Genomic DNA, 27354 nt, shown 5'->3' on the forward strand with positions numbered 1-27354 from the left:
GCTAATAGTGTTAGCAACTATAAGGCTAGCTGCAACAAGTATGACACATTTTAGTCGCCTTTAAAAAAAAAATAATATATATATATGGGATATATATATATATATATATCCCATATATATATATTATTTATTTTTTTACGCTTCCCATATATATATATATATATATATATATATATATATCCCATATATATATATATATATATATATATTTGGGAAGCGTTTTTCTTTTTTAATACGATCTATTCTACAATGTAATGGCAAAACACATTTAGCAGTTGAACAAAGATGAATTTATTTATTTCATACATTCAAGAAAGTGAGTAGCTTAAATATAATATTCAAAGCATTGTTATAAATAACCTACCAAATAGAATACCAAATAGAATACATCAGTTCCAGACCAAATGCAATTGTATCTTCGTACCATAATGAACTCTTCCCATACAAACTTTACTTGTCAAGCAAACAGAACTTTTCAAACTGCATGAAAAATAACACATGTTCTACATGTTCTTTAAGAACAGTATGCTTTCATTTCAAATAGCTGCAACAATTAATTTTGAGCGGGATTAACCTGTACTTCACTTCATTAGAAAACACACGGTTTTCGCGGAGAAAAGTGTCATTTGAATAAGATAAACATGAAAAAAAAAAAAGCTAAACTTTTTGGGTGAGGGAATTGTACAACCTCATCGGTCATCTTCAATATTTAAAAAGTTGGTTTTCTGCTAAGATGACACTGAAAATAGTAAACAATATAAAAACAAGGATACAGTCAATTATGAGAATAATGTAATAATAATAAAGTTATTTAGCAAGAAATAAGGACTGAAAATTTGAGAAAAAGTAGTAAATTTTTTGAAAAACCCCCCAAAAAAACCATACCATTAATAATTTTAAGAGAATAAAGTCCTAACAGCAGGTCAAACTGAGGCATTGCATTTGTAAAGTTTAAAAATCCAAAGTATTTTAGGTCTTTAAAACATTTTTTATTTTATTTTATTGCTGGCGGTGGGCAGAATCCTCACTTTTTTTTTAGAAACAAAAATGTCATTAACATTGCATTGTTGTCAAGCAGAGCAAACTATTACCAACACTTTAGAATCATATGTAAAACTAACAGACCCATTTGGGGATTGGCAGATAGAAGAAAAAAGAGAAAAAAATAAGTTTCTGCCCAACAATGACGATACATTTTTACAATAATTTTTATTTTTTTAAATTTATAATAATAAAAGTTCTGTGATTGACTGGCGTGGGTGTACCCCATCTCTCGCTCAAAGTCAGCTGGGATAGGCCCGTAATAGTGCAAAAAACAACAACAACAAAACAGTTAATAAGGTACTTGTTAAGATAAGAAGAATTTTTTACTACTACAAAAAAATATACCTTTAAGAGACTACACTCATTACTTCATGGATCAAATTAAAAAGAATTTTCAGGAAATATAATTTGCACTTGATTTTTAATACCACATTTTGCATTCAAAAAGTTTTCTATTCTATATTTATTAAAGTATTTTTGTAATTTTTTTGGAGTGTTTTTATTCTCATCACATTACTATGTTATTCTTCCAACTATCCTGAGTAATTTTTTATTCATCATTTTCTCTATTTATTATATAATTTTTCCGTAATATGTCATACAGCCTGTACGCCATTTATAAATTTAACACAAGGCACAAGTTTGCAAAAATATTTTCTCTCACATAAAATACATTTTCATCTTTCCTGACTTTGCGTTCATAGAAAATTCAAGTGCTTTTTACAAGTTCAAAGAAGAACAGGCATCTTGCATCCACATGATGCTAGTATTAAAAAAGAAAGAAAACGTTTTCAAGTATTTAAGTACCAGGGACAAAATGACATTTTTGAATGGGTGTGTATAATTTTGAGTACCAGCTTTGCTATGGTAAAGGTATATTGACATCGTTTTTTCAAAGGACATCAACAATATTTGAAGACGCGCCAGTGCGGCCTTTTGTGGTGGAACTCACCACTTCATCCATTGTCGCAGCCGCCAAGGTGCCGTGCACTCGGAAGCGGTAGAGACACGTGTACTCCATTTGACCCCAGTTGCTGAGGACGCGCAGCTCCGCCACGTGGTAGATCACATCGCTGGGCTGCGTCAGGCAAGAGCAATGAAAATGCATGATTTGTGGTTCGAGCATGTAGCAAAGCAGTTTGGCTCGGCGTGGAAACTCACGGGCAGCTCAAACGTTTGCGTGGGTTCGCCGTCCTCGTCGTATGTGAACGTTCCCAGCAGCGTTCCTTCTTCCACCTCGTCCTTCAGTCCCTTCAGGGAGCAAAGGCAAAAAAATTCACACAAGCTATTTAGCGTTAGCATTAAATTATGATTTTTTTTACTGTACGGCAGTGTTGCTTATTGTGGAGTGAGTTAAGACACAACAAAAAATAAATAAAATCGGCCGAATGATGGCTTGTATCAATGTTTTGAGGGACTTACATAAACCTCAAAGTCCTTGGGTGCAGAGTCAATTCGGCCAGTGGGGGTGTTTTGACGCGGCACGTGGTCCAGCGTCACATGGGTTATCCTTATGGGGTGGGACAGGGCGATGACGAGAGTCCCGTGGGCACCGTGAAAGGCCCAACATTTGCCTGGCAGCAGCATTGGCTCGCCCTGAAGTGAAGAAGGCAGGACTGGGCATGGATGGGTAATCTCGGAACAAAAAGCAAAATCAGGAAGAGGGGAAGATGATTACCTGAATGACAGTGCGGGGGCTCTCCGTCGGGTACCACAAGGGGAATCCAAACAAAATCAGACACGCTGAGCGGGTGCGATACGTTTCGGAACAGCGGGTGCTGATCACGCTGGCACCTGAACATTACACGCACAAACTATAAAATGGTGCCCCGTACAATGCAACAGGTGACATGGGACGGATAGATAAATAGAGATATGCTATAGCTAGCTCATTCACTGCCATTGACAGCTATAGACGTCAAAAATGAACAGTTAGTTTAACTTTTTTTTCCCATTTTTGTTAACAAGAGTATGAAATCCTAAAAAATGTTTTTTTACATTTAGAACAGATATAAAATTTGTGATTAATCGTGAGTTAACTAGTGAAGTCATGCGATTAATTACGATTACAAATTGTAATCGCCTGATGCCCCTAATTTTTTAATAATCTTTTCTTAAAAAAAATTAAAAAAAAATAATTTTAAATGATCATTGTTGTTTTTTGTTTTTTATCATCAGGCGATAAAAAATTGTAATTGTAATTAATCACATGACTTCACTAGTCAACTAACTAACCTAATTTTTTATAATCTTTTCTTTAAAAAATAAAAAGATAAAATAATTTTAAATAATCTTTATTTTTTATTAAAGATTATTAAAAATTAGGGGCGTCAGGTGATTACAATTTTTATCGTAATTAATCGCATGACTTCACTAGTTAACTCACGATTAATCACACATTTTATATCTGTTCTAATACAATAAAAAAAATCTAGGTTTTCATACTCTTGTTAACAAAAGTGGGAAAAAATGTTAAACTACTAGAAATAGTTCAAATGAATTTTTGACGTCTATAGCCGACAATGGCAGTGAATGAGCTAGATACAAACATTGTGTAAAGTGTCTAACCTTGAGCCTCCAAAGCAAAGTCAGCCATTTTGTTAGCGAAGGGCTGTGCGTACGCTGAGGAGACTCCTTTGTCCTGTAGGTTGACCGCATTATGCACCTGTGTGATAAGCAGAAAAGACAGCAGACTTTTTTAATGCTTTTTTTGACGCTTATTCCAAAAGAGGGACGTTTATTAACGAGGGGTTTTAAGATAGGTAGAACTTTCGGGCATGTCTGAAAGAGCGGCAAGTGACGCACTTGTGCGTCTGGGATGAGTTCCTCCCTCATTATATAAGAACTTGAGTGGTTAGCGACTTATTGCTAGGTCCAATTCTGCCACTACAGTAATTTCAATTCTCAAGCGAGGAGGTGATGCCACAGACGAGCCTGCCCGAGAAGCCCCGAAAGCCTGTTAGCTTACAAGCTAGCTGGTGGCTAGCGGGGCTTTCCATGCCGCAATGACGCCAGTGGATATCTTCCTGCAGAAGTAGAGCTGACGGAGCTCGGGAGATGACAAACGGGAATGTGTACGTATGACGATGAGCCAGCTGCTGTTAGCACTAAACAAGCTAAAGCCAAGCATTTTCCACCAAATTGTGACTGCGCATTCCCCTTTTATTATCTTAGTTCCCAGTTCCTTTTGTCATATTGTCTTTTAGCTTTGTTTTTGCATTTTATTCTGTTTTCTTTTACTTTTTAACTGCTTTTATTTTGTTGTCTTTTAGTATTTAGCTCCAGTGCTTCGTGGGTGCCTTTCCTCACATGGTTTTCCTGTGCCCCGATAATGTTTGTGTGTGTGTGGTCCTGTTTTTGTTACGTAGTGGGGCCAACGTTCGTGACAGCCCTAGTTTCAAGCATTCAGTGGATTTGAGAGCGGAAGCAAGGGCTTGATTTTTTTTCACAGTTTTGACGCGTCATCATATTTGCATGGCAATTTTTCAAAATCATTCAGATTCGGCAGGGTTGTTAACAACACTTTTTCTGTGGTATGTCAAACTTCTATTTTCACTCGACATGGATTATAAACACACAAAAAACAATACGAGATATGGTAAGAATTTAGGTGGTTTTCATCTATATTACTATTTGAAGTTTGAACTGATAAAAAAAAGGACTCTGGCTGTTAATTATAATTTATTTCAACTAATAAAATTTCCATGTGAACAGATTTCCATTATTTCCTGAATGGGAGCAAATCCAATCCGAAATCCAAACAAACAAGAGGTCGACCATGGTCCCGGAACAGACCCTCTGACGTTTTGCCGGCCCCTTACCTGGATGTGGTCAGTGAGCCACTTCTCCATGGCCTGCTGGAGCTCCGGCGTCAGCTGTTTTTGGGCGGAGATGTCAGGACAAGGCAGCGCAGGAGGTTGTGATTGGATGGACAGCAACTCCTTAGACAGCTGCAATCAGAAAGTGATTTGGGTTGAACATTGGGGGGGGGGGGGGGCGGGGGGTGTCTACATTAGTTTCTTAACACCTCCATTACCTCGGCAATCTGGGTTTCTAAAGCTTTCATTCGGACACTATGGCCTGAGAGGGACTGGAAATCCCGCTTTTGATCATCCATCTTCTTGCTCAGGACGGTGACCTCCCAATCCAGATTCACCGCACTATTGGACTCCACCGTCTTCACGTGGTCCCGCATACTCTGCATCTCCACCTCAAATTGCTCCCTCATCTGAAACAGGAAAGAAGAGAGAAATGACTTAACTGAATACTACAGGGAAACAAAAATCACTTTACGGTGGATCTAAGAAGTCTTCACACCCTTGTTCAAATCCAAGTTTTTTTGCCAAGATAAATAATTTCTCGATCTTTTCCACCAGTATTGTGACCTAGAACCTGCACAACTCAATTGAGAATTTAAACATCTGCTTTTCAGCAGGTACAAATTTGAAATCAATTAATCACACACTTTAAATTGCCTCTGGTGAGCCCCATTCAAAATTCAGATGTTCTAGTAGGCTTTTGTGGATTATTCCTTTGCATTCTAGCCAGAATTATTATAGTTTGGGATGTTTCATTTTAGTTTTTATTTCGTTTTGAGTTTTGTTTTTTAAATTGAGCTCGTTTTAATTAGTTTTCAGGGTGGTTAGTTGCTTAGTTTTAGTTTAGTTACTTTCAGTAGTTTACGTTTAAAAAAAAACTTGTGAACAATATTTAATAAACACCATGGTAAAATGAAAAAAGTAACTAATTTCTTACCTAGCGTGGCATTTTGCCTGAGCAGGCGAGCCAAGCCATTGGAGCCAAAAGTCAAGTGCACAAAATTGCCGCCTCGGAGCAACGTCATCTGAAGGTGCTTTTCTATTGGCTGTTGCTAGATGACATCACTTCTGTGTAACACACTTTCAAATGTCCTTATTCCGGCTAAATAAATATACTTAAAATCACATTTAAAACCATCCCCAAAGACTCGTGCATAAAATTAATTACCAAAGACTAAAACGAAGGACATTTTTGCTATAATGTTCGTTAGTTTTGCCAACATTAAATGTAGTTTGTTATTCTTTTTTTTTTTTTAAAGCATTTTAATTTTAATTTTATTTTGTTAACGACTTTTTTGAATTTGTGTTTTTTCGTTAACTAAAATAAACTTATTTCTAGCAGAAGTCTGATAGTTTTGTGCTAGGCCCCAGGTCCAAATGATAGTGTTCTGCTAGAAAGCAAAACAAAAATGTCTAGAAAAGCCCAATAGAACATTTGAACTTTATTCGGGGTGAATCAAAAGCACTGCCTTGTGTACAGGCTCCTATTTATTTGAGTTTGAAGCTGATTGTTCAGACCTCAGACACAAGCCAGTTATGAGAGTACACAATTGTGCAACCAAATTTTTTCAGTTGCTTATTTTTACTTCCTCTCTCAAAAAAAAAGAAAAAAAGAAATCAATTGAGTTGTACCGGTTTTTAACTGGCATTTGAAAAGGGGTGTGTAGACTTTTTATATCTGTCACATCATGAATCCTGACAACATTCTGTAATTGAGGGATCTACTACACTTCTACTTGGGAGTCATAGATGATCTGGAACCTTTCCCACTTGACTTGGACCGGATACACCCCGGACTGGTCACCAGCCAGTCGCAGACAACCCGCAGTTGTTGTTCTAATGAACCCAATTGAAGTAGAAGCTCATGCAAAGTTATACTTTTACCTTGTAAAGAAGCTCCTGATTCTGCTGCAGATCATTCTGCAAAAGCACAAACCACAAAGTAATTCCACTCATCCTTCACTAAATATTATATGTTGACCTTTTTTCTCTCTTTTTTTTTTTTACTCATACAACCTGCTTCTTACCAAAAGATCTTGCACCTTTGCTTCTATATCAGCAGGAAGTGTGACAGAGTCCTGGAGAGTGGAACAAGACCCCCCCCCAAAACATTTTTGACTTACTATTTTACTTAGAAACATCCCTCAGTACCAAGATAAAAACTATACCTTTGCTGATGTGCTAGGAGGAGGAAGTATAATGTTTGGTAGAAGCCGCTCCATGAATTTGTTGGTCTGTGACTTGGCCTTTATGACGTCCACGAGCGTGGAGAAAGGGAGCCACAAGTGAGGGAGGAGCCAAACACCTTCAGAGGGGAGCAGAAAGCAAACAAATATGGCTGAGTATATGGAAGAACATGTACTGGGTAATGTGTGACCACTTACAGGCAGCCACAACAAAGAGCAGGATGAGGACAATGCAAATTTTCTTTGTTTGGGCACTGATGAAGGATCTATAAACTGCAGGACAAGAAGACAAGTTGGTTTAGGGGGGTTTCCACATGCACTTATTCAATTGTGAATTTGGCTAAACTGTTATATGTGACCTTACTAGTCCAAGTATGACATTTTGACTAACTCATTCACTCCCATTTTCACTGAAGCAACCCCCTTTGCTCCCAGCTGTTTTATTGGATTTTGACTGATTTTGCATGGCCCACAGAATATTGTGTTCTATTGCTATAAAAACATGGAACCTACCAAAAGAAAGACCAGAGTCTCTTCTTTCATCAATTTCAGCAATTAGCATTGGAATATAGCTAAGTTTCATCATTATTAACAAATCTCTTTAAAACAGTGTGGAAAGAGCTTTTTGCAACATGGCCCTGGTTGATCTCCTATACTCTACTGCCACCTGCTGGCCTGTTTTTGTAATAATTACCATTGCTTCAAGCATTCTCTTCAGTTTAGAGACTGCATTAAAATCCATAAAAAACATATTAATGTCTTTGGGAGCATCGTAATATTTAAAATAGAACATATAAATACGTTTTAGGGAGCAAATGAGTTAATATTACATTTGTGGAATATGAGTTATGCAGCAAAATCAAAACGTATCTATCCATCTTAGGGGGGCGGCCATTTTGCCGCTTTCTGTTGACTGAAGATGACATCACAGTTGCTCAGGGCTCAGGCAACGGCCTGAGCTGAGCTGTGATTGGTTGTTGTTAACTTTGTGATGAAGGCACTTGCTTGTTCCAGACTTTCCAGAAGACTGTAAACTATGTGCTAATGTGCACTTTAAAATGCTTCGCGACAGAGATGGGGAAAAGTACTGACATTCTCTACTAGAGTAAAAGTACAGTTACTTGTGTAAAAAACAACTTTGTTGAAGTAAAAAAAAAAAGAAAAAAAAAAAAAGTACAGGCTCTGAAATGTACTTGCCGAGTAGAATTAAAAAGTATTTTCACCTGATGTTTCCTTCTATATCAATTTGAAAGATATTAGATAATTGGAGCAAAAATGGGTATACCACGGCCAATTGACTATCAAGTTCAAATGATCCTCTGTTGTGGCGGCACGCATTGCCCTCATATTTACGGGTTGTTCTAATCTAGCCAATTGCACATGTGATCGATTGTCGCAGAGCCATTCACAAGCTGGGATGCAGAGGACCGTGTTTACGCTTCATATGATTGGCGGAGCCACGATACATTAACGGCTGCTTTTTCCTCTAGGTCTAGTATTTTAATTGTTTTCATGCATTTAAAAACAAAAGTAACGACCTTGTTTTTTAAAATGCTATCAAGTAAAAAGTCATGTTAAAATGTAACGGATAAAAGTAAAAAGTATGCTAAAAAATAAATAGGAAAGTAGAAAGTACTGAAAAAAAATACTCTGGTAACTTCCCATCTCTGCTTAGCGACACACAAGCATACACTTCATACCAAAAGTGGTCAGATGGTTTATCTTTGCAGTCAAAGTTGACAGCGAGTCTGCAACCACAACAAAAAACACACAAAAAGTGCGTTACTCTACAGTTTAGCGAAATACAGAGCACACACAGTAAACAAACGCGAGTACTCACCCTTCACACCACAGAGGGCGCTGTTGATTCGCTGTCTGTATCGGACAGCGGGAGCCACTGGGGCCACGCTGTTACTTTTGGCTTTCCTGGTGCTGGTGCTGGCGCTGGCCTTTGTGGTGGTGGTGGTGGTGGAAGGTGTTGGAGGTTTGAGGCTGATGCCCTCACAGGACGAGTATCCCGAGCTGTCTACGCAGTTCTTATCCTGATGCTTGTTTTCCGATCGGAGGTAGACGACAGCCTGGCCGGAGGTGCGGATCCTCTCGGGAGGAGGCAGTGTTGAGCGGGTGGTGACCTGGTGTGTGGTTGACGACGCCGAGATCAGGGCAGGGCGGGCGGTGGCCCTCGGGGTGACATAAGACACGCCCCCCATGGTCAGGTCCGTCTGGGTGCTTAGGGAAGGTCTGCGGGCTTTGAAGAAGACATTTAACGTCACTATGGGATTTGTGTTGACATTTTTTTGGGTGCAACCTTCAAGGTTGAACGCGACACGTTTGTCCAATAGAACATAATGGAAAAAATAAAAATAAAAAAGCGAGATAGAGTAATGATGATGACATGTACCGAATGAACAATACTGAGCCCCCACCCCCCCTCCAAAAAAAAAGATAATGGAAACGAATTAACAGTGGATGAATTAACAGTTTAGAGGCCATGGGTTCAAATCTGGGCTATGGCCTTCCTGTGTGGAATTTGCATGTTCTGTCCATGCTGTGTAGGTTTTCTCCACAATCAACACTTGTGGAGTTAATGTTTTACACGAGTACTTTTGTGGTTAGGGCCACATAAAAAAGAAAGAAAGAAAAAAAAAGGCCCGGTAATTTGTAGACGTGGGCTTCAGGTGACGGAGTGTATAAAAATGTGTATGTAAGATATACCCCCCAAAAAAATCTTTTTTTAATAATATAACAATTCATTGTCTATATTTACATTTTTACGATTTAGAATTAGATATTTAACCAATTTTATTTAAATATGGAAAGAGATACAGTATACAAAATTGTTCATCTATATAAAATAATTAACAGATTATTTAATGTGATAAGTGAATTAAAAAAGTTAATTGATTTTAATTATAGGTTAATTATTGAATGTAGCATAAAGATACCAATAATTTCAAGGTATCATTAGTCGCGACGACTGCAATACCTCTTGTTGCCGTTTTACAGTTTGGAACTATAAATTAAAAGGATTTTAAAAAATTGCAATTAATTTCAAGTACAAATCCTATATTGGGATATGTCGGTCTTTATGTAAAATTATGTCACATATTTATATGTATATAAACTAGTGGTATTAATACTTGGTATCGGTGACTACTCAAGAGTTGAGTACTCGTATTGGTCCGGGTCTGAAAAAAATGGTATCAAACATCCCTAACGATTATGAATTTTGCTGCGGTCTCGCTTATGGTTTCACATGACGTCATGAACGACAGCTGTTCTGATTTTTGTACCACGAACATTTCAGTTTAATTGAACAACTTTAGATGTTTCTGTAGTAATTGTTGACTTTTACACACTGACGTTTGGTGGAAGGCGACTGTACGCTGCTCGAGCTGGTGGAGGCACGAGTGACGGCCTTGCGGGTCCCCACTTTCTTCTTGAACACTCTGAAGAAAAGGAAAAAAAAAGCATCAGAAAACAAACAAACAATTGATCCAAATGTTACGCAAACGTTTGCGCCACCGTTACTCACTTGACGGGGTTCTCCCGATACGAAATGTTGGTCACGCTACTCGAGTCGGATTCGTCATCCGAGTTGTAGTAGCCTGTGGACGCCAGGCGACAGCTCCTGCGAGACATGACTAACAGAAAGACAAAGTGGAGGTTTTATATGCTGGAAAACATGCATGTGAGGCTAACCACTAGGCACACCGTGTATCCCCCCCCCCCCCACTCAACACAAAATACAACATTTAGACTAGTTGTAATTGACCAAATTTTTTTATTTAGGTTGACGTCCCTTTTAAAAAGAACAATAATTGTAAAAAAAAAGAAAAGGTTTTTCATTAAAAATAAAAGATTATTAAAAATTTGATTCGACAGGTGATTATTTTTTTAAATCGTATTTAATCGCATACTTCACTAGTTAACTCACGATTAATCACAAATTTCAAATCTGTTCTAAATTTACAATAAAAAAATTCTAGGTTTTCACACTCACACAAAAATGTTAAACTAATAGAAATAGTTAAAATTATTTTGACGTTTATAGCCGTCAATGGCAGTGAATGAGTTAAAAAGAATGATTCTCTAAGGTCCATCAGTTTTTTCAATTACAGCATGCAGTTGTATCTAATATTATGTCCAACGAATGATCAAGTCAAACATACAGAGAGAAGAATGTTCATTGTGGCGTCAAACTGAAAAATCTCTGACAGATGCTATGCTAATCTTGTTCCACAATAATCCAGCTAATCTACAGGAGGAAACACAAAGAGGCCAAAGAAACAATCATAAGCACATACAAATATGCACCAAGAAGGCTTGAAAAAGGCATATAAACAAGACATATATATATATATATATATATATATATATATATATATATATATATATATATATATATATATATATATATATATATATATATATATATATATATATATATATATATATATATATAAATAAAACACCACACACAAAGCTTGACATACTAAATAAACATCCTTACATCATATGAGCCATCTGAGGAAAGTTAAAAAAAACAATTGCCATCACAATGTAATACAGTAGCTATTTAAGACAAGCTTGCTTGTTACTGGGGGGGGGCTTATGATGATCTCACGATTTCATCAGCATCTCATCAACTGATCTTTCTGCTTGCGGCTTTTCTTTCAAACGCAGCATGTGACCCTTTATTGCATCCCAGCGAATATAGTGGAATCATAGTTGGAAGGTCATCACATCTAATTTAAAATCTCGAGTCATTGTGCTGGTAGATATGAATTTGCAATATTTCTTAAATGTAATGGGCCCTTTATAAGACAGCGAAGAATGCAAGGAAATGACATGTCAGAAATGAGTAGCAGGAGATGTGACGAAAGGAAGTTGCGGTGGCATACGTGCACCCAAAAAATGGGGACAGGAAGTCTGTGCGAAAGACCAACCTGACACAAGTCGAGATCGTTCCATTACAAAGCAAAGAATAACAAGCCAACAGCAAAAAATGTTAGGCCCACTAAGAGACAAAAAGCATCAATCAAACACCCATCATGCGTTTGCATGTATAGTTTCCCACACCATGTTAAAACTTGGGCGGAGTAAATTGGCCACCACCCAAGAAGATTTGAAGAAAATTTTATATATATATATTTTTTTTTTTACCTCATTCACTGCCATTGACGGCAATAAACGTCGAAAAATCTTTTTGAACTATTTCTATTAGTTTAACATTTTTTTCCACTTTTGTTAACAAGAGCGTGAAAACCTAGAATTTATTTATTTATTGTACATTTAGAACAGATATGAAATTTGTGATTAATCGCCAATTAACTAGTGAACTCATGCGATTAATAATTACAATAAAAAATTTTAATCACCTCTTGCCCTTAATTTTTAATAATCTTTTTTTTCTTTTTTAATTTATGGCAGTGAATGAGTAAAAAAAAAAAACATGTCGCAACCAGGTATACCACATATAACATTAGTTCGCCATCACTCACTTGTGGATCATGAGGTTAGAGGAGACACAAGTACTAAGCACTAAGCCAGGCAGGCACTGAAGGGCTGCAGGAAGGAATGGAAAAACATGAATGGGTTTCGCCGTGCCTTGACCAAGCCACAAGTGGCTGGCAAACATTTTTAAATCGGTGGCAAACGTGCCGGAGGAATGAGTCACACAGAGCGAGTGAGTCATTTGTATGTTTGAAAAAGAAAAGTATAGTACTGCAAAAATACTGATGTCAATTTGAATGTGGACAAAGGAGCTAGCTTGAAAAGAAAAAAACTACACAAGACGAATTCACAATTGTACAAGAATATTCGTATGATTTTGAGGGAAAGAAATTCCACTCATACAACATTAATCTAAAAAATGCACCAATTTCGTTCTCGAAAATGTACGATTTTACGTATACTAACTTTCATCTAAAAATATGACTTTCTTGTTGTACCCCAATCCTAAAATATACTTTATTTCTCCAAAAATATACAACTTTATTCTCATAATATTATCATTTGACTTGTAATAAATATGTTTATGATTTAAAAAAAATGCTACTTATTCGCGAGAACATACGACTTCAAAGACAAATGACTTTTGTCTCGAAAATTTATAACTTTTTGATCCCAGAAACACGTGACTTCCCTGTTCTAATATTATGAATTTAATCTAATAAATATATGCATGCAAGAGAAAGGAAAAGAGAAATGTCTCAAAAATATAAAACTTTCTCATAAATTATGACTTAAAAAAAATATATGAACGTTTTTGTAAAAAAAAATAGAATTCTCAAATCTCAAATTCTTACTTTTTTTTTTTTTTTTACAACGGGCTTAGAAATATACTTTTTTTTCTTACAAGTTCTGGCAATATCATAACTAATGTAACACTACTTTATTCCCCCAAAAAAATCTACAAAATAATTCTTGAAAATACACTATCAAACATATACAAAAATATTACTGGTTCTCCCTCACAAAAATACGGCTTTTATTTTCGTGAGATTATGACTTTAATATCATAGCACTTATTATTATTATTATTATTTCTTGCATAGTGGAGGAGGGATTCGTTTTTGTCTCCAAATATGACCATCAGTTAAGTAGCCTGTTGATGCAATGACATCATTCGCCTTGTCAACAAAGACAAGAAGATACATACAAAAAAGTTGTATTAATTATTCAATATACGTCATTAAAATGACGCATCCCTCTTAATAGTAGCGTTAAAATAAAAACATTTAAACACGAAGACAAATGCTGAAAAAGGTCACGACTACTTTATATAAAACTAGCTCTGTTACCAGCTAGCTAAACGAGGCCAAAAAAAAGAAGAAAAAGAAAAAGAAACGACAGAAAAACCAGGAAGAGGAGAGAAGAAGACAAAAAAAAAGAGCATTTTGAGTATTTAAGTGAGAAATGGGACGTTGGCGTGTCTCTTAACTTACCTCAACAGGCGGTGCGGTCGTGTCCAAGTTGCGAAGATTACAAATTTTGACAGCACTCGAGTCAAGATAAGGCAAACAGCTACTTCCGGTAAAAAGCTCCAAAATAAATCAGTTTTAACTTTAGCGAGCTCTTTTCTGCTGACTGGTTAGCATTAAAAGAACATATCGTTCACGATCAACCTTCTTGAGTGATGTTTACACAATGTCATCGTTTAATACAATAGGACAAGGCCATTAGTCGTGTTTAGCGTTATAAACGTGTGACGGCATTTCCGGTATGTGACAGTCACGATGGAAACTTGACGTACTCTGTCTGCTATCATAACAGTCATAACCAAAAAGTGGTCTTACTCAGCTGCAGTTCAATTATTCGACACACGGGGTCGCCATCGGCCCGTCAATCACATTGTAAGTGTCAGGCAGTGTAGTTAGCAGCAAGGGGGAAAAAAGATACTGTGCTATCTTTAAATATTGTATATTTATGTGAGTTCGGGAAATTAATGTATGCATACATGTTAAAAACAGATTAAAACAATTAATGAATTAATAAACATTAAAAAATGTAACCAGTATAATATGTTCTTTATTTTAAAATTATATAATGTATCATATAAATAAGTATTTATGTATTACTACCATCAACAAACACGCATGCAAAATTATTTATTGTCAGTATAAATTACAAGTATATCATTTCATGGAGTTATTTATTTAAAGTACAAGTAATACAATCCCGTCTCAATTCTAACAATTGTACTAATACAACTCATTTCTATCATTAACAAAAACAACAAAATAGTAAATTATACACCATCAGGATAAACATAATACAGTATTTATTTAATTTTTGATTATGAAAAATAGTCTATTATATAAATAAAGTATATTACATAATTAGAATATGAATTTTATAGTTCTATTTATTGCTGTTTTTATTTTATTAGGGATGTTTGAAATCACTTTTTTTTTTCAGACCAATACCAGTACGAGTACTCAAGAATTGAGTAGTCACCAATAGGATGTCAAATACTGATCCCACTAGTACATACAATTCCCACAAATAAACAATGACAGCTCATTTTAAAGAAAGATCAATATATCTCAATGTAGCATTTTCCTTAAAAGTACATGAAATTAATGGCCTTTTTCTCTTCTTCAAATATATATTCATAAAACAGCCACAAGAGGGCAGCCGAATATTATAGGGCACATCACATGAGTACTGATACCTTAAAACAAGGCTGCTATCAGCACTGAAACAATACCTGGTATCGATACTCGCCCATTCCTATCAATTATACAACAAAATCATTAACACATTGTATATAATGTAATTATTCATGTATGAACTCATTATTTTTTTAATTAATTCAACGAGTAATTGACATATAGTTTAATTAATAACGGTATGTGTAAATGTCTCTAATGCTAAAACAGCCATGCTCGAATTGCTACTTTCAAAATGTTATTGATAATTTGACATTTTAGATCATAACAGTAAAGACAATAAAGAGATAAATACACAAATTTCATGGCAGTTCAATGTTTCCTATAGTTTGTTTTCCAACACTGAAATAAAATTCCGTGGGGTATGTCTTCACCGTTTATTGATCAAATGATATGAAAAGAACCCATACACATTTGTATGAGTCTTGAATTGATGCATCTAACAATTGATTATTTATCCCGCCCCAAATAAAAACAATAATTAAGGCCTTACTTGACATATATTAACTCATTCGCTGCCATTGACGGCTATAGATGTCAAAAATTCATTTTAACTATTTCTATTTAACATTTTTTTTTATTTTTGTTAACAAGAGTATGAAAACCTAGATTTTTTTGTGTACATTCAGAACAGATGTAAAATTTGTGATTAGTTAAGTCATGCGATTAATTACGATTACAAATTTTAATCGCCTGATGCCCCTAATTTACGAAAAAAATGGAATAATATTTTTTTTAAAGAAAAGATTATTTAAAAAATTCCGTAAATCGTGATTAATCGCATGACTTCACTATTTAACTCACGATTAATCCCAATTTTTTATAACTGTTCTAATACAATTTTTAAAAAATCTCTGTTTTCAAACTCTTGTTCACAAAATAGGGAAAAAAATGTTTTACTAATAAAAATAGTTCAAATGAATTTTTGACGTCTATAGCCGTCAATGGCAGTGAATGAGTTAATTGTAAGAATAAACGCTGTCTAAAACTCAAATACCAAATCTTCTAGTAGCCCCAAATAAATCCAAAGGTAGCTTATCAACAGGCCGACAAACAGCAGGCAGGGGACGTTGTGACCAATTTCCCCTTTTTGAAAAAAGGGGGGGAAAAGCTCCCAAATGTGGCTGGTATGTCCGGATTGTTGCATATTTGATAAATAATGGCAAAAGGTCAGGTGACTATTGGCAATGCTGGCCGGCCCCCCGGCCCCTGAGCTGAAGTGTGTCGTGCGTCTACACGCAGTGTGTGTGTTTACGCCTGTGGAAGCCATTGTCTTGTGTCTTGTTATCGTTAGGCAACAGTTTCCTCTGGCTGGCCCGAGCGAGAGGCAGACGCAGCGGCAGGACTCCACTCAGTCATCGGCTTCTCAACAATGAGAAGGCCCGACAGGCTCATCACTCCCGTCTTTGGGGGGTTGGGGGGGATTTTATGCACTCTTTCATGTGTGCCGTTTCCTTCTTTCTTTTTACTCGTACGCCGACAACACCCAAACGCACACGCAGCCGCTCCCACTCTGCTTATCTGCCAGGCGGCTGGCCCAGACACAACACACACACTCATGGCCGGTCCCTTTTCTGACCTGAAGTCAGTGAGTTGGAATGTGATCAAAATAGTGCATATGTGTGTGTGCGTACGTATGTGTGAGAGCGAGACAGTGAGGGAGAGGGGAACGTGACAGATGTTGCAAAGGGGATCAACTTTGCAGCCAATGAAAACACAGCAGAAAACAAAATGTCCGCCGGAAAGCAGGGACCATGTTCCACTCTCACATAAATTTATCATATGCTCTCATTCTCACTATCCATTACACACTCAAACACACATCTAAACAATCTCACACATACTCTCATGCAGTCTCTTTTGCACACTCACACACTTGCTCTCAGACAAAGTGCATCACACGCACACACTCTCATGACTAAGCATTCACACTCACTTTCCCTCTCGCATGGACTCACGCACTCTCACACTCGCTCATATACACACTTTCAAACAGACATGCACATACACTCTCACACATTCTCAAACTCTTAACACAAACACGGTGTCCCACGCATACTCACATATTCTCTCTCTCTCTCTCTCTCTCTCTCTCTCTCTCTCTGTGCATTTTTATAAAGAGTATAATTTCGTTTTAGTAGGATTTCCAAAGTATAATAGAAAAAAAATCCAATCACACTACATGATTTTTATAGATGTTTTAGTTGTATAGTGATACCACTTGTAATTCTTTCCTAGTAGCCCAAATATGATTGGACTGATTGGTACACAGTAAATTCTGTAAATTATTTTGACTCTATTTAGAGTGGGACCAAATAGACTCAGTTTTAGAATAATATTTACACTTGGAAGAGAGTAAAATAATTGGATAAATAAATAAATAAAAGTCACTCGAGGGTTGAGGAACAAAGGCACTTTAGCTTGGGAGACATCCGATCTACTCCCTGAGCCACGCAGCTTCCTGCTGAGTGTTAGTATATCGCTCGTGTCAGCTGGAATTTTTTTGTCTCCTCTTGGAGTAAAGAGTAGGAGTGGCATTGCTCAGATGGTAGAGTGGAAATCTCCTAAGCTTTAGATTTCGTTCCTCAACCCTTGAGTGACTTTTATTAATTTGTTCCCAATTACTCTTTTCTAAGTAAATATTAGCCTACTCTAAAACGGAGTCTATTTGGACCCACTCTAAATAGAGTCAAATTTACTCCACAGAATTTACTGTGCAGGATTCCAAAAAGTAAATAAATGTGACTCGTTTGTTATTCACGCCATGTTGCAACAAAGCACTCAAGCTTCAGTGATCTAACGTTGTTTTGTTCCACTTTGTTCTTCTAGGTCACATTGACTGAATATTTCATGATGTATGTCCGGTGAGAAGCTAAAATTTAGATGGTGAGATCCGTGACGGCGTCCACGCATCAACCGTTATCACCTGAGATTTTACAGTGCGACCATGCAGAAGTGTGCGACCGCTCCTATTTTTTTTAAAATATATATTTGAATAAGAATAATCGTTTGGAAATGGTAAATGTGCATCAGATACTGAATATGTGATTGTTGCTAAGAATCCCGCCTCACTTCTCCCGCTTCTCAGGGCTTTCCCCCTAATAATGGATACTCCCAGTCAATTGTTGATAGGGTTGCTAAGGTAACAGATGCACCCCCCCCCCCCACCACACACACAATTTCACACACACAAATAAAGAAAGTGCAGTGACTTTGAGGGGGTGGGGCGAGCCCAAGGGGGGCATTTCCAGCCTTGAGTCTGTTTTTTTCTCTGTGGAAGATGACTAAGTATGACCTCTATTAAGTTTTGGAATGTGCATAAACAGGATCTCGTCATGATGGCTGCCAAAAATGTAAAAAAATAAAAAGATAAAAATAAAAGCACACAGAAAGGAGAAAGGAAAATATAACATGCATTATTTACTCTATTTAACTAAAAATTAAAGTTAAATTCAAAATATTTGCAATGAGTTAGTGCTTAAATGTGGACTCTTTATAAATATTTGAATCAAAAACTTTTTTAATTTTTTAATCATGCAAAATAATAAACGATATATTTCAGCAAATAAATTAAAAATAACCATCATTTTTTTATGAATTGATTTAGAATAAAACTACATTCATAATTAGGTTGACATAACATTATTTTTTAAAAATGGTTATCTATTCATTTACATTCTATTTTAATAATATGTAATGTATAGGCTATTATATATTCCATTTATAAATAAAAATTGAAAGTCACTCTATCATTTGAATTAAGATACAACACAATAATGCATTTGATTGATTATTAACAATGATTCGTTTTCTATTTATTCCTCAAAAGGAAATGGACTTTTATTTTGATATATGCTCTACCAAACGTACAAGGGAAACTCTTAGACCTCATTAACCCCATTAAGTGTAACCCAAGAAGTAATGCCCACTACAATGGTCATATTATATTTCATGAACCTTTATATACATCACTACTGCCTGTACTAGTGAGGAACATCGTTTCTGTATGCTTGATAAACTGCTAATCCATATTTCAATCAATTTACACAAGACGGATAAATCATATGAATATGTTGTTTTGTCGACTGACTGACTGACTGACGCACCCAATCTGGGTCACGAGCAGAGTTCAACTGACTGGCAGCAACAGCATGACCCGCGTCTTAATCTGTTGAGCCCCTCGTGGTCAATCCTAAACTCTCTGGTAACCCATGTGACAGCATCAGCAGATTTAATCCCGTCTCCATCCAGCGAGGAGACTGTGAGCTCACCGCGGTGATGTCATGGCAGTGAGTCGCTCGAGGCAAGGGAGGGAGTGTTATGGTAAGAGACGTGCGCCGGGTAACAATTGTCACACAGAGCATGTCTGAGTATTATTAAGATGACTGCACACACAGCAGTGTTGCAAAAATCCAACACTCTGTAATAATTGAAGTTTACAATAACAGATTCGAAATGCTGCTAGTGACACACTGGCGTGTAATAAGGAGCTCCTTTGTCGTTATGGTGACCCAGAATCTCTTGCATCAGTGATGTGTTATATCAGTGGGCTAGCCGGGAAGAGATAGACTAGTAATGACTGTATTTTGTATTTGAAAAGTATGTGTTTAACTAACTAACTAACTAACTAACTAACTAACTAACTAACTAACTAACTAACTAACTTACTAACGAACTTACTAACTTACTAACAAAGTGTGCAAACAAATTAAACAGCCAACCAAATAACAAACTAACAAACAAATAAATCAAACCAACCAACCAAATGACAATGCAATAAAAGCAACTAACTAACTAACTAACTAACTAACTAACTAACTAACTAACTAACTAACTAACTAACTAACTAACTAACTAACTAACTAGGCCAGGACTCCCTTGAAAAATAGATCTGCGGATCTCAATGGGATTTTCCTGGTTAAATAATGGTTAAATAAAAACTAACTAACTAATTAACTAACTAACTGACTAACAAATGAATACACATAGCTAATTAACTAACCAACCAACTAAATGAGCATGCAAACAAAACAGCAAACCAATCAACCAACCAACCAACCAACCAAAATTGCACATGCAAACAAATTAACCAACCAATTAAATAACAGACTAAACAAACACATCAGCTAACTAATGAAGTAACCATACTAACTAGTGTTGTTCCGATACCGATACTGGTATCGGCAGAGGCCCCGATACTGCATTAAAACAGTGATATCGGTATGTTTACTGCATGCTGAGCTAAGATATCCTATTTGCCTTTGAATGCGATGAACCAATGGCAGGACAGCTTTTTCATGTTGAGAAAAAAAAACGTAGGTATCTGGGGCCAAAAAACGGTATCGGAAATAACACTAATAATAACCCAAGCCATTAACTGACAAACAAATGAACTAACCATTAAACTAATTACAAGTGCCAGCAGTAGCAGTGTTCCCATATCTGGCACTGGTGTCTTGTAGCTTAAGCTAAGCTATTGACCAAACCAACCAATGAACATACTGAGCAAATGTTCAAACATCAAACTAACCAACAAACCCAGTAAACATGAAAAACTAGCCAAGAAATAAACGAATGAAAGAACTATTAATCAACGATTGAACACACCAAATAAAAAAGTGAGATCAATATTTGTTTTGCCTCCAGGAAACTTCGAGCTCACTCGCTTACTGGTCAAAGCTAATCATTCCACATAAACGCGCCATCCGCGTGACTAAGACTCACTGAAAGTAAATCCAGACATTGTAAATGACACAGTTTCCGCATGAGGATTTGGAGCGTGTGATACAAATTCTCTGTCGCACGTTGTCAATAATTAACTAAAACCTCCCTGCAGTCTCGCCGAGGGGGGATTTTTTGTCTGTGACATCACAGGCGCGAGAAGCACTCATAGTTTCAGGCAGTCGGCTCAAAAAGTGTCCTTACAAGGAGAACGCCGTTTTCCTGCACGTCGGCTTCCTGAGATTGTGTTGCGATGAGTTGACCGGTAGGTGAGAGCCCGTCACCTCGTCGCGTCCACATGTAAGTGTTGCTATAAGAACAACACAAAAGCACCGAGAATCAAGAATGAAAGGACACCTTTGTGAATATGTATGTTCACATTGGATGAAGACTCTCCCTGACAACCCGGGCTAACTTTAGCTGCTCGCCGTCACGAATCGACATACACTCTTGCATCCTTGGACCAAATGTACAAATTTCCTATTTGCTGACAGCTTGTGGCTTCTTGTGGTGTTTTAGAAGTTTTTCAGTGAATAACAGGGGAAAGGTTCTCCTGGAAAAATGCAAATGAGTCAATTCGTAATGTGTGAGGGATTACTGTCTTCGGGATTTTTACGTTACTGTTTGAGTCACAGAACACCTTAAACGAGACGACTTTAATATTGCTGAGTGGGGCAACTGTAGTAATGGACGATCAGTGGAACATGACCTTATAAAGGAGTCGTTTCCTTCCTCTAAATTGTGTGCTTCTGAATGCTATTAACGTGCACACAACGCAGACACAAAGGTGCAGGTACATTCTGTGTGTATAAGCGAAGGCCAAGGTTTTTCTAGTAAACAAAAACTAACGAAATAACTACTAAAATTTGTGCTTTAAAAAAACATTACTAACTGAAGCTACATCTTATTGTATGTTTATATTAGCTAGCTAAAACTAACTATATAGCATAAATGTTCGTTGTTTTCATCTTTGTCAGTTAATATTGTGAATGAACTTTTGGAATTCCTTTTATATTTATTTCAGTATGGGTATACCGCCGTAAAAAAGAAGGACGGTCATTAATTCGTTAGATGTATTCATTTGTTAGCCTGTTATGTGGTTGGTTGTTTAGTTTGTTTGCGCACTCAGTTAGCTAGTTAGCTAGCTAGCTGTGTTTGATTACTCTACTAATCTCTCTATAGTAATATTATTTGTACAATTACTTAGTTAGTTAGTTGTGTTATGTGTATGTAAAACTGGCATAGGAGCATGTAAGTTTTTAAGTGCCTTCATTTAATTCTGCATATATTTACGCTTTCAACTGATATTTAGAGACAGCACACATTTTTCAGGCCACCGAACTGATGCTATTTCCCCCGTGAGCTCATGTCTGGAGTCCCGACCTCAGGTCATGTCTGGAAATACAGCTACAAAATAATTATGGCAACAAGGTAGATGCATTATGAATACCAGACAGTCTGCTTCATAATAAATATAATTCAGGTATTTATTACTATTTTTGCTTCACATAGAAAGAAAAAAAACTTTTTAAGTAACATTGTATCATTACTTTAAAAAAATGACGGTGGCGGAAGTGGTTTCACAGAGAGAGAGAGAAGTCAAGGAAGTAAGTGTTGATCCGTCACTCACATATTTCAGTCGCATGTGTTTAACTTCTTATTGTCTGTGCCTCTTCGTCCATCGTATCCAGCTGCCCGTGTTTTGATTTTCACTTGTTACACTATTTGGCTGCTCCTGGCCTGAGGCGAGCAACACCCTTTTCCTACAGTCATGACACACACAAACACACAAATGCACAATGACACATCAAAACAATAGTCTCAAGTGAATTAGACTGTTGAGTGATGTGTTGGGAAACATCCGACACTCACTTCATATTATAAAGTCAGCTGCAATTCACGTTTAAAGGGAAAGTCGACCCCCCCAACAAGATTCTTGACAATAACATATGTGACCTCACTAGTCTAAACATGACAATCTGATTAATATTACCTTTGTGGAATATGAGTTATGAAGCAAAATCCAGCCCTTTTTGTCCATCTCAGGGGGCGGCCATTTTGTCGCATGCTGTCGACGGAAGATGACATCGCAGTTTCTCAGGGCTCAGTCAGCGACCAATCACTGCTCACCTGTTTTCTGAAGATGAGCTGTGATTGGTTGTTACCCGAGACCTTAGCAACCGTGATGTCATCTTCAGCCGACACATGATGAGCCGAATGGAAAAAAAATTCCAAGATGTGTCGGATTGTGATTTTGATTCTGTGCTGAGTGAGCATGGGAAAATGCAGAGATGGGAGTAAGTAGAGGTCGAGGATTAGGTAAGTGAAGGGTTACCAGACGGCGACGTAATCTAGACGTGTTGATATTCGGGCAAAAAAGGAAAAAGAAAAAGGAAAACATACAGGGCCAAAGAGATTATCTTGATAGGGATTGCGTAATCTCAGTGTGACTGAGTGAGCGTTATGGTGAACAGACGGCACAATTAGTCACCCACTCTGATGCTTCTGAGCTGAGAGCCAACACGTCACATCAGACGTGCCGCACACGTGCACTCACACGCGCGCAAAGATATTCGCATCAAAGTACTGTGATGCCCTCATACGTGGACTCCTATTGGCCACAACCCACGGCCAGTCACCCCACATGCGGACTAACTAACCTGAGTCGACATCCCCTACCTGGCTCTCCCCTGGAGCACACATTCAAAGTCACAGATGTTACAGTTCACCGATCGAGTTCTAAATCCAGAAGAACTTTAAAAATCTGGATTCTGGTCAATGTCTAATTTGTTGGCATTTTGAAGAAATGTACTCATAGTAAATACTCTAGGAGGTTTCCAGAGGTGTAAAATCCAGGTCAGGAAAGTAAAAAGACTGCCATCGTTTGGCTTTGGCCACAAGAGCGTCTTCTCAACCGGCAGGTAAACAAGCTCAGAGGAGCTACTACTCAACCGGCAGGCACAGGGTAACTGTGGCTAAACCTAAACTGCGGCAGGGTTTTTACTTTCTGCACCTGGATTTGACACCTCTGGAGGTTTTGACCCAACGCCAGCGATATTGACAAACTAGCAGGCTGCTACAGAGCACCAGCTAAAAGCCGAATGCACTATATGGGTAAATTGTTGAAAAAAACAACAACACGCTAAATGCTAACATGATAAACCGAAGGTGTTGGGTAAGTCTCATAGACATCTTGACATGCCATTAAACGTTTCAAGAACACTTAATTGCGTCGCTTCAATAGACACACATTGCATGCCCAGCTGCTCTGTTGAAGATCAAGATTGCTATTATTATCGAATTTAGGAGATTAAAACACACCTGTGTGGTGGCATATTAAAGAGCAGTTAGCGCCTGGTTTGTGTATTTCAAAAAAGCATCGACGAGAGATGAAAGAAAAGGCGGATGCCCGAGCCACTTCACTTACTTCCTTCAGAGGAACAGAAGAGACGTTCGGTTATTCATTTGCTGCATGCTCGTTATTGTTTATGGACTCATCTGGAAGGAGTGCGGGAAAACCGGGTCTGTATCTGCCATTTTGACAGGAAGTGGTCTCGTGTAAACAGGAAGCTGTGAGGACAGTGGACGTGAGCTACGGGAGGGATGGAAGTCAAATTCGACGTCAAAAGTGCACATACACACGAGGTTTGTAAATGAACGGATGAGATGGCCACGGGTGTTTGTCATTCCCCTAATGACGTATTTCGACATCTTTGTATAGACTTTTCCTAAACCGCAACTGTGCATATATACCAAAAAAAAAAAAACTGCCAAAACTTCCCCAGATGGCCAGATCGGGGAAGTGTATTTCCTCTCAGCCAGTGTGATCTCTGTTTGCATAGGCTTGACGTGTGTGTCTGTCTGCGTGTGTTCAGGGTGCGTGTACGTGTGTGTTCATCATTCGCACCAACATGAACTGGAGGGCTGTCTTTTTTTTTAGCCTGTTTGCCATTTGTGTTTATTGGAGGAAAACAAAACTTGTCTGGAAAAAATCTGAGGTCGAACCTCACACCATACTCTTAACATGTAGCCTACCGGTTCTCAGTTGTCTGTAATGCTTCGTTTTTACAGGTAACGTTCCAATAGGGATTTCCTTTATTGACACATTTGTCAGGGTATAGCACAGTGGTAGAGCATTTGCACTGCGGATCAAGTGGTCCCCAGCTCAATTCTGGGTGCCCCCTTCCAAGTTTGCTTGACTTTCAAGTCTTTTGCCAGAAACCCTAAATCCACGAGCAAAAAGATTTGAGTTTTGCAGTAGCTACTTGCTTTCGTGATACTTTTGCCATCGTAAATTTAATTTCACTGGTAAAACTTAGTAGTCCTCAGGGCCAACCTAGATTCCCCCTTGTCAGATGTTTGTAGTCCACAGTCATTTGCTAGGACATACCAATCAATAAACTGTGAAGTTTTTGGCTCACAGGGACTTCTTTCCAGGTCCCAGTTCAAATATAATTACTGCCTTACAAGTTGTGTCTAGCGATGAGAAATGTGAAGGGGGTATAGCTTAGTGGTAGAACATTTGACTGCAGATCAAGAGGTCCTCAGTTCGATTTTGGGTGCACCCTTCCAAGTTTGCTTGACTTTCAAGTCTTTTGCCAAAAAACCCAAATCCACCAACAATTTTTGTTTTCGACTTACGCAGTAGCTATTGGTTTTAGGGATACTTTTGTCATGGAAATATTTAATTTCACTAGTAAAACTAAGTAGTCCTTAGGGCCAACCTAGGCTCCCCCTTGTCAGATCTTTGTAGTCCAGTCATTTGTTAGAACACACCAATCGACCAATAAGCTATTGACCTTTTCTAGAACCCAGCTCAAATAGTTACCCCCTTACAAGTTCCAAGAAATGTGTAGGGGTGTAGCTCAGTGGTAGAGCGTTTGACTGCAGATCAAGAGGTCCCCAGCTCAATTCTGGGTGTCCCCTTCCAAGTTGGTCTTACTTTCATGTATTTTGCCAGAAACCAAAAGATTTAACTTCCGCAGTAGCATGTCATGGAAAATGCCATTTCACCGGAAAAACCTGATGGTCATCGGTTCAAATCTGGGCTCCCCTATGCAAGATGTTTGTAGTCCAGAGTCATTTACTAGAACACACCGATCAATAATCTGTTGTGACCTTTTGGTTCACAGGGACTTCTTTCCACAACAGATTCAAAGGTACCCAGCTCAAATATAGTTACGCTTTTAGTTGTCTCTAGTTCTAATTCACGTGAAAGGGGTATAGCGTATATATCAGGGTATTTGACTGCAAATCAAGAGGTCCCCAGCACAATTCTGGGAGGGTCCTTCCAAGACTTTCAAGTCTTTTGCCAGAAACCCCAAATCCACCCAAAAAATATGTGACTTTCGCACTAGCTGCCTCTTTTAGTGATACTTTTGTTATGGAAAATTTCATTTCACTGGTAAAACTTAGCAGTCCTCAGCGCCCAACTAGGACCCCCCTTGTCAGATCTTTGTAATCTAGATCATTTGCTAGAACACACCAATCAACCAATATGCTACTTCCAGCTTAGTTACCCCCTTACAAGTTGTTTCTAGTTCTAAGAAATGCGTAGGGGGGTAGAGCATCAAAAGGTCCCCATCTCAATTCCCGGTGCCCACTTCCAAGTTTGCTTTAATTTCAAGTCGTTTGCCAGAAACCCCTAAACCATCAAGGAAGTTTTGTTTCACTGGTAAAACTTAGCAGTCCTCAGTTCAAATCTTGCCAGACCTTTAGCTAGAACACAACATTAACCCATAAGCTCTTGTGACCTTTTGGCTCACAGGGTCTTCTTTCCACAGCAGATCTAGAGGTCCCCAGCTCAAATATGGGTACCCACTTACTGGTTTTCTCTAGTTCCAAGTAATTTTCTGGTCGGGACTTGCTTTGTTGACACATTTGTCAAGAAAATCTAAGGATTTGCGAGGTGGGTGTAGCTCAGTGGTAGAGGATTTGACTGCAAATCAAGAGGTCCTGAGTTTAATTCTGGGTTCCCACTTCAAGTGTTTTGGCAGAAAGTGAACCAACAAAATATTTCACTTTTAAAGGCGCTTCTTTCTTTAGTGGTATATTTGTCATGAAAATTACATTCCAGTGAGGATGGTAAAGCTCGGTCGTCCCAGTTCAAATCTGGACTTGTCCTTTCCAGATCTCTATAGTCCAAATGTATTTGCTGGAACACACCAATAGGATGTTGCGACCTTTTAGCTCATAGGGACTGTTGCCCAAGTTGTCGTGGTAACAAGCAACATCTCCACCACAAGACAAAAAACGATGACTTCACTTGTGTACAATCTTTAAACAGGTCACACTTACGCTGACATCCATGTTCCACACCGACTCCACATTTGCTACCTCATTGTGCCCGTTTGTATAATTAGCTACAACGTTCCACTTCCTTTGCTGTTGACGCTGGGAAAACCCACA

At 37.9% G+C, this 27354-nt stretch overlaps 1 protein-coding gene and 1 non-coding gene across 4 annotated transcripts; one reads left to right on the plus strand and one right to left on the minus strand.

Moving 5' to 3' along the window:
• Window positions 1-267: 267 nt before the first annotated feature.
• On the minus strand, window positions 268-24458 carry sun2 (Sad1 and UNC84 domain containing 2). Of its 3 annotated transcripts, none has more exons than XM_086082435.1 (17): window positions 24374-24458; window positions 22577-22709; window positions 10584-10692; window positions 10412-10497; window positions 8889-9296; window positions 8749-8796; window positions 7247-7321; window positions 7031-7167; window positions 6890-6940; window positions 6747-6782; window positions 5081-5272; window positions 4866-4994; window positions 3613-3709; window positions 2723-2838; window positions 2467-2640; window positions 2206-2295; window positions 268-2122 (listed from the first exon to the last, which is right to left on the minus strand). In XM_086082435.1, the coding sequence occupies exons 3-17, from the start codon at window positions 10688-10690 to the stop codon at window positions 1937-1939; spliced, it is 1932 nt and encodes a 643-aa protein (XP_085938561.1). In that variant the 5' UTR covers window positions 10691-10692; window positions 22577-22709; window positions 24374-24458; the 3' UTR covers window positions 268-1936. The 3 variants fall into 3 exon arrangements, with proteins under 3 accessions (XP_085938561.1, XP_085938560.1, XP_085938559.1); XM_086082434.1 differs by lacking the exons at window positions 22577-22709; window positions 24374-24458 and adding exons at window positions 12553-12616; window positions 13999-14055; XM_086082433.1 differs by lacking the exons at window positions 22577-22709; window positions 24374-24458 and adding an exon at window positions 13999-14134.
• A 1342-nt stretch (window positions 24459-25800) lies between these two features.
• trnac-gca (transfer RNA cysteine (anticodon GCA)) lies at window positions 25801-25872 on the plus strand. The gene has a single exon. It is a non-coding gene; the product is annotated as a tRNA-Cys (tRNA).
• The last annotated feature ends 1482 nt before the right edge of the window (window positions 25873-27354 follow it).

The sequence above is a fragment of the Leptonotus elevatus genome, chromosome 8 (assembly GCF_054856555.1).
Source record: "Leptonotus elevatus isolate MCC_2025b chromosome 8, RoL_Lele_1.0, whole genome shotgun sequence".
Classification (NCBI taxonomy): Eukaryota; Metazoa; Chordata; class Actinopteri; order Syngnathiformes; family Syngnathidae; genus Leptonotus; species Leptonotus elevatus.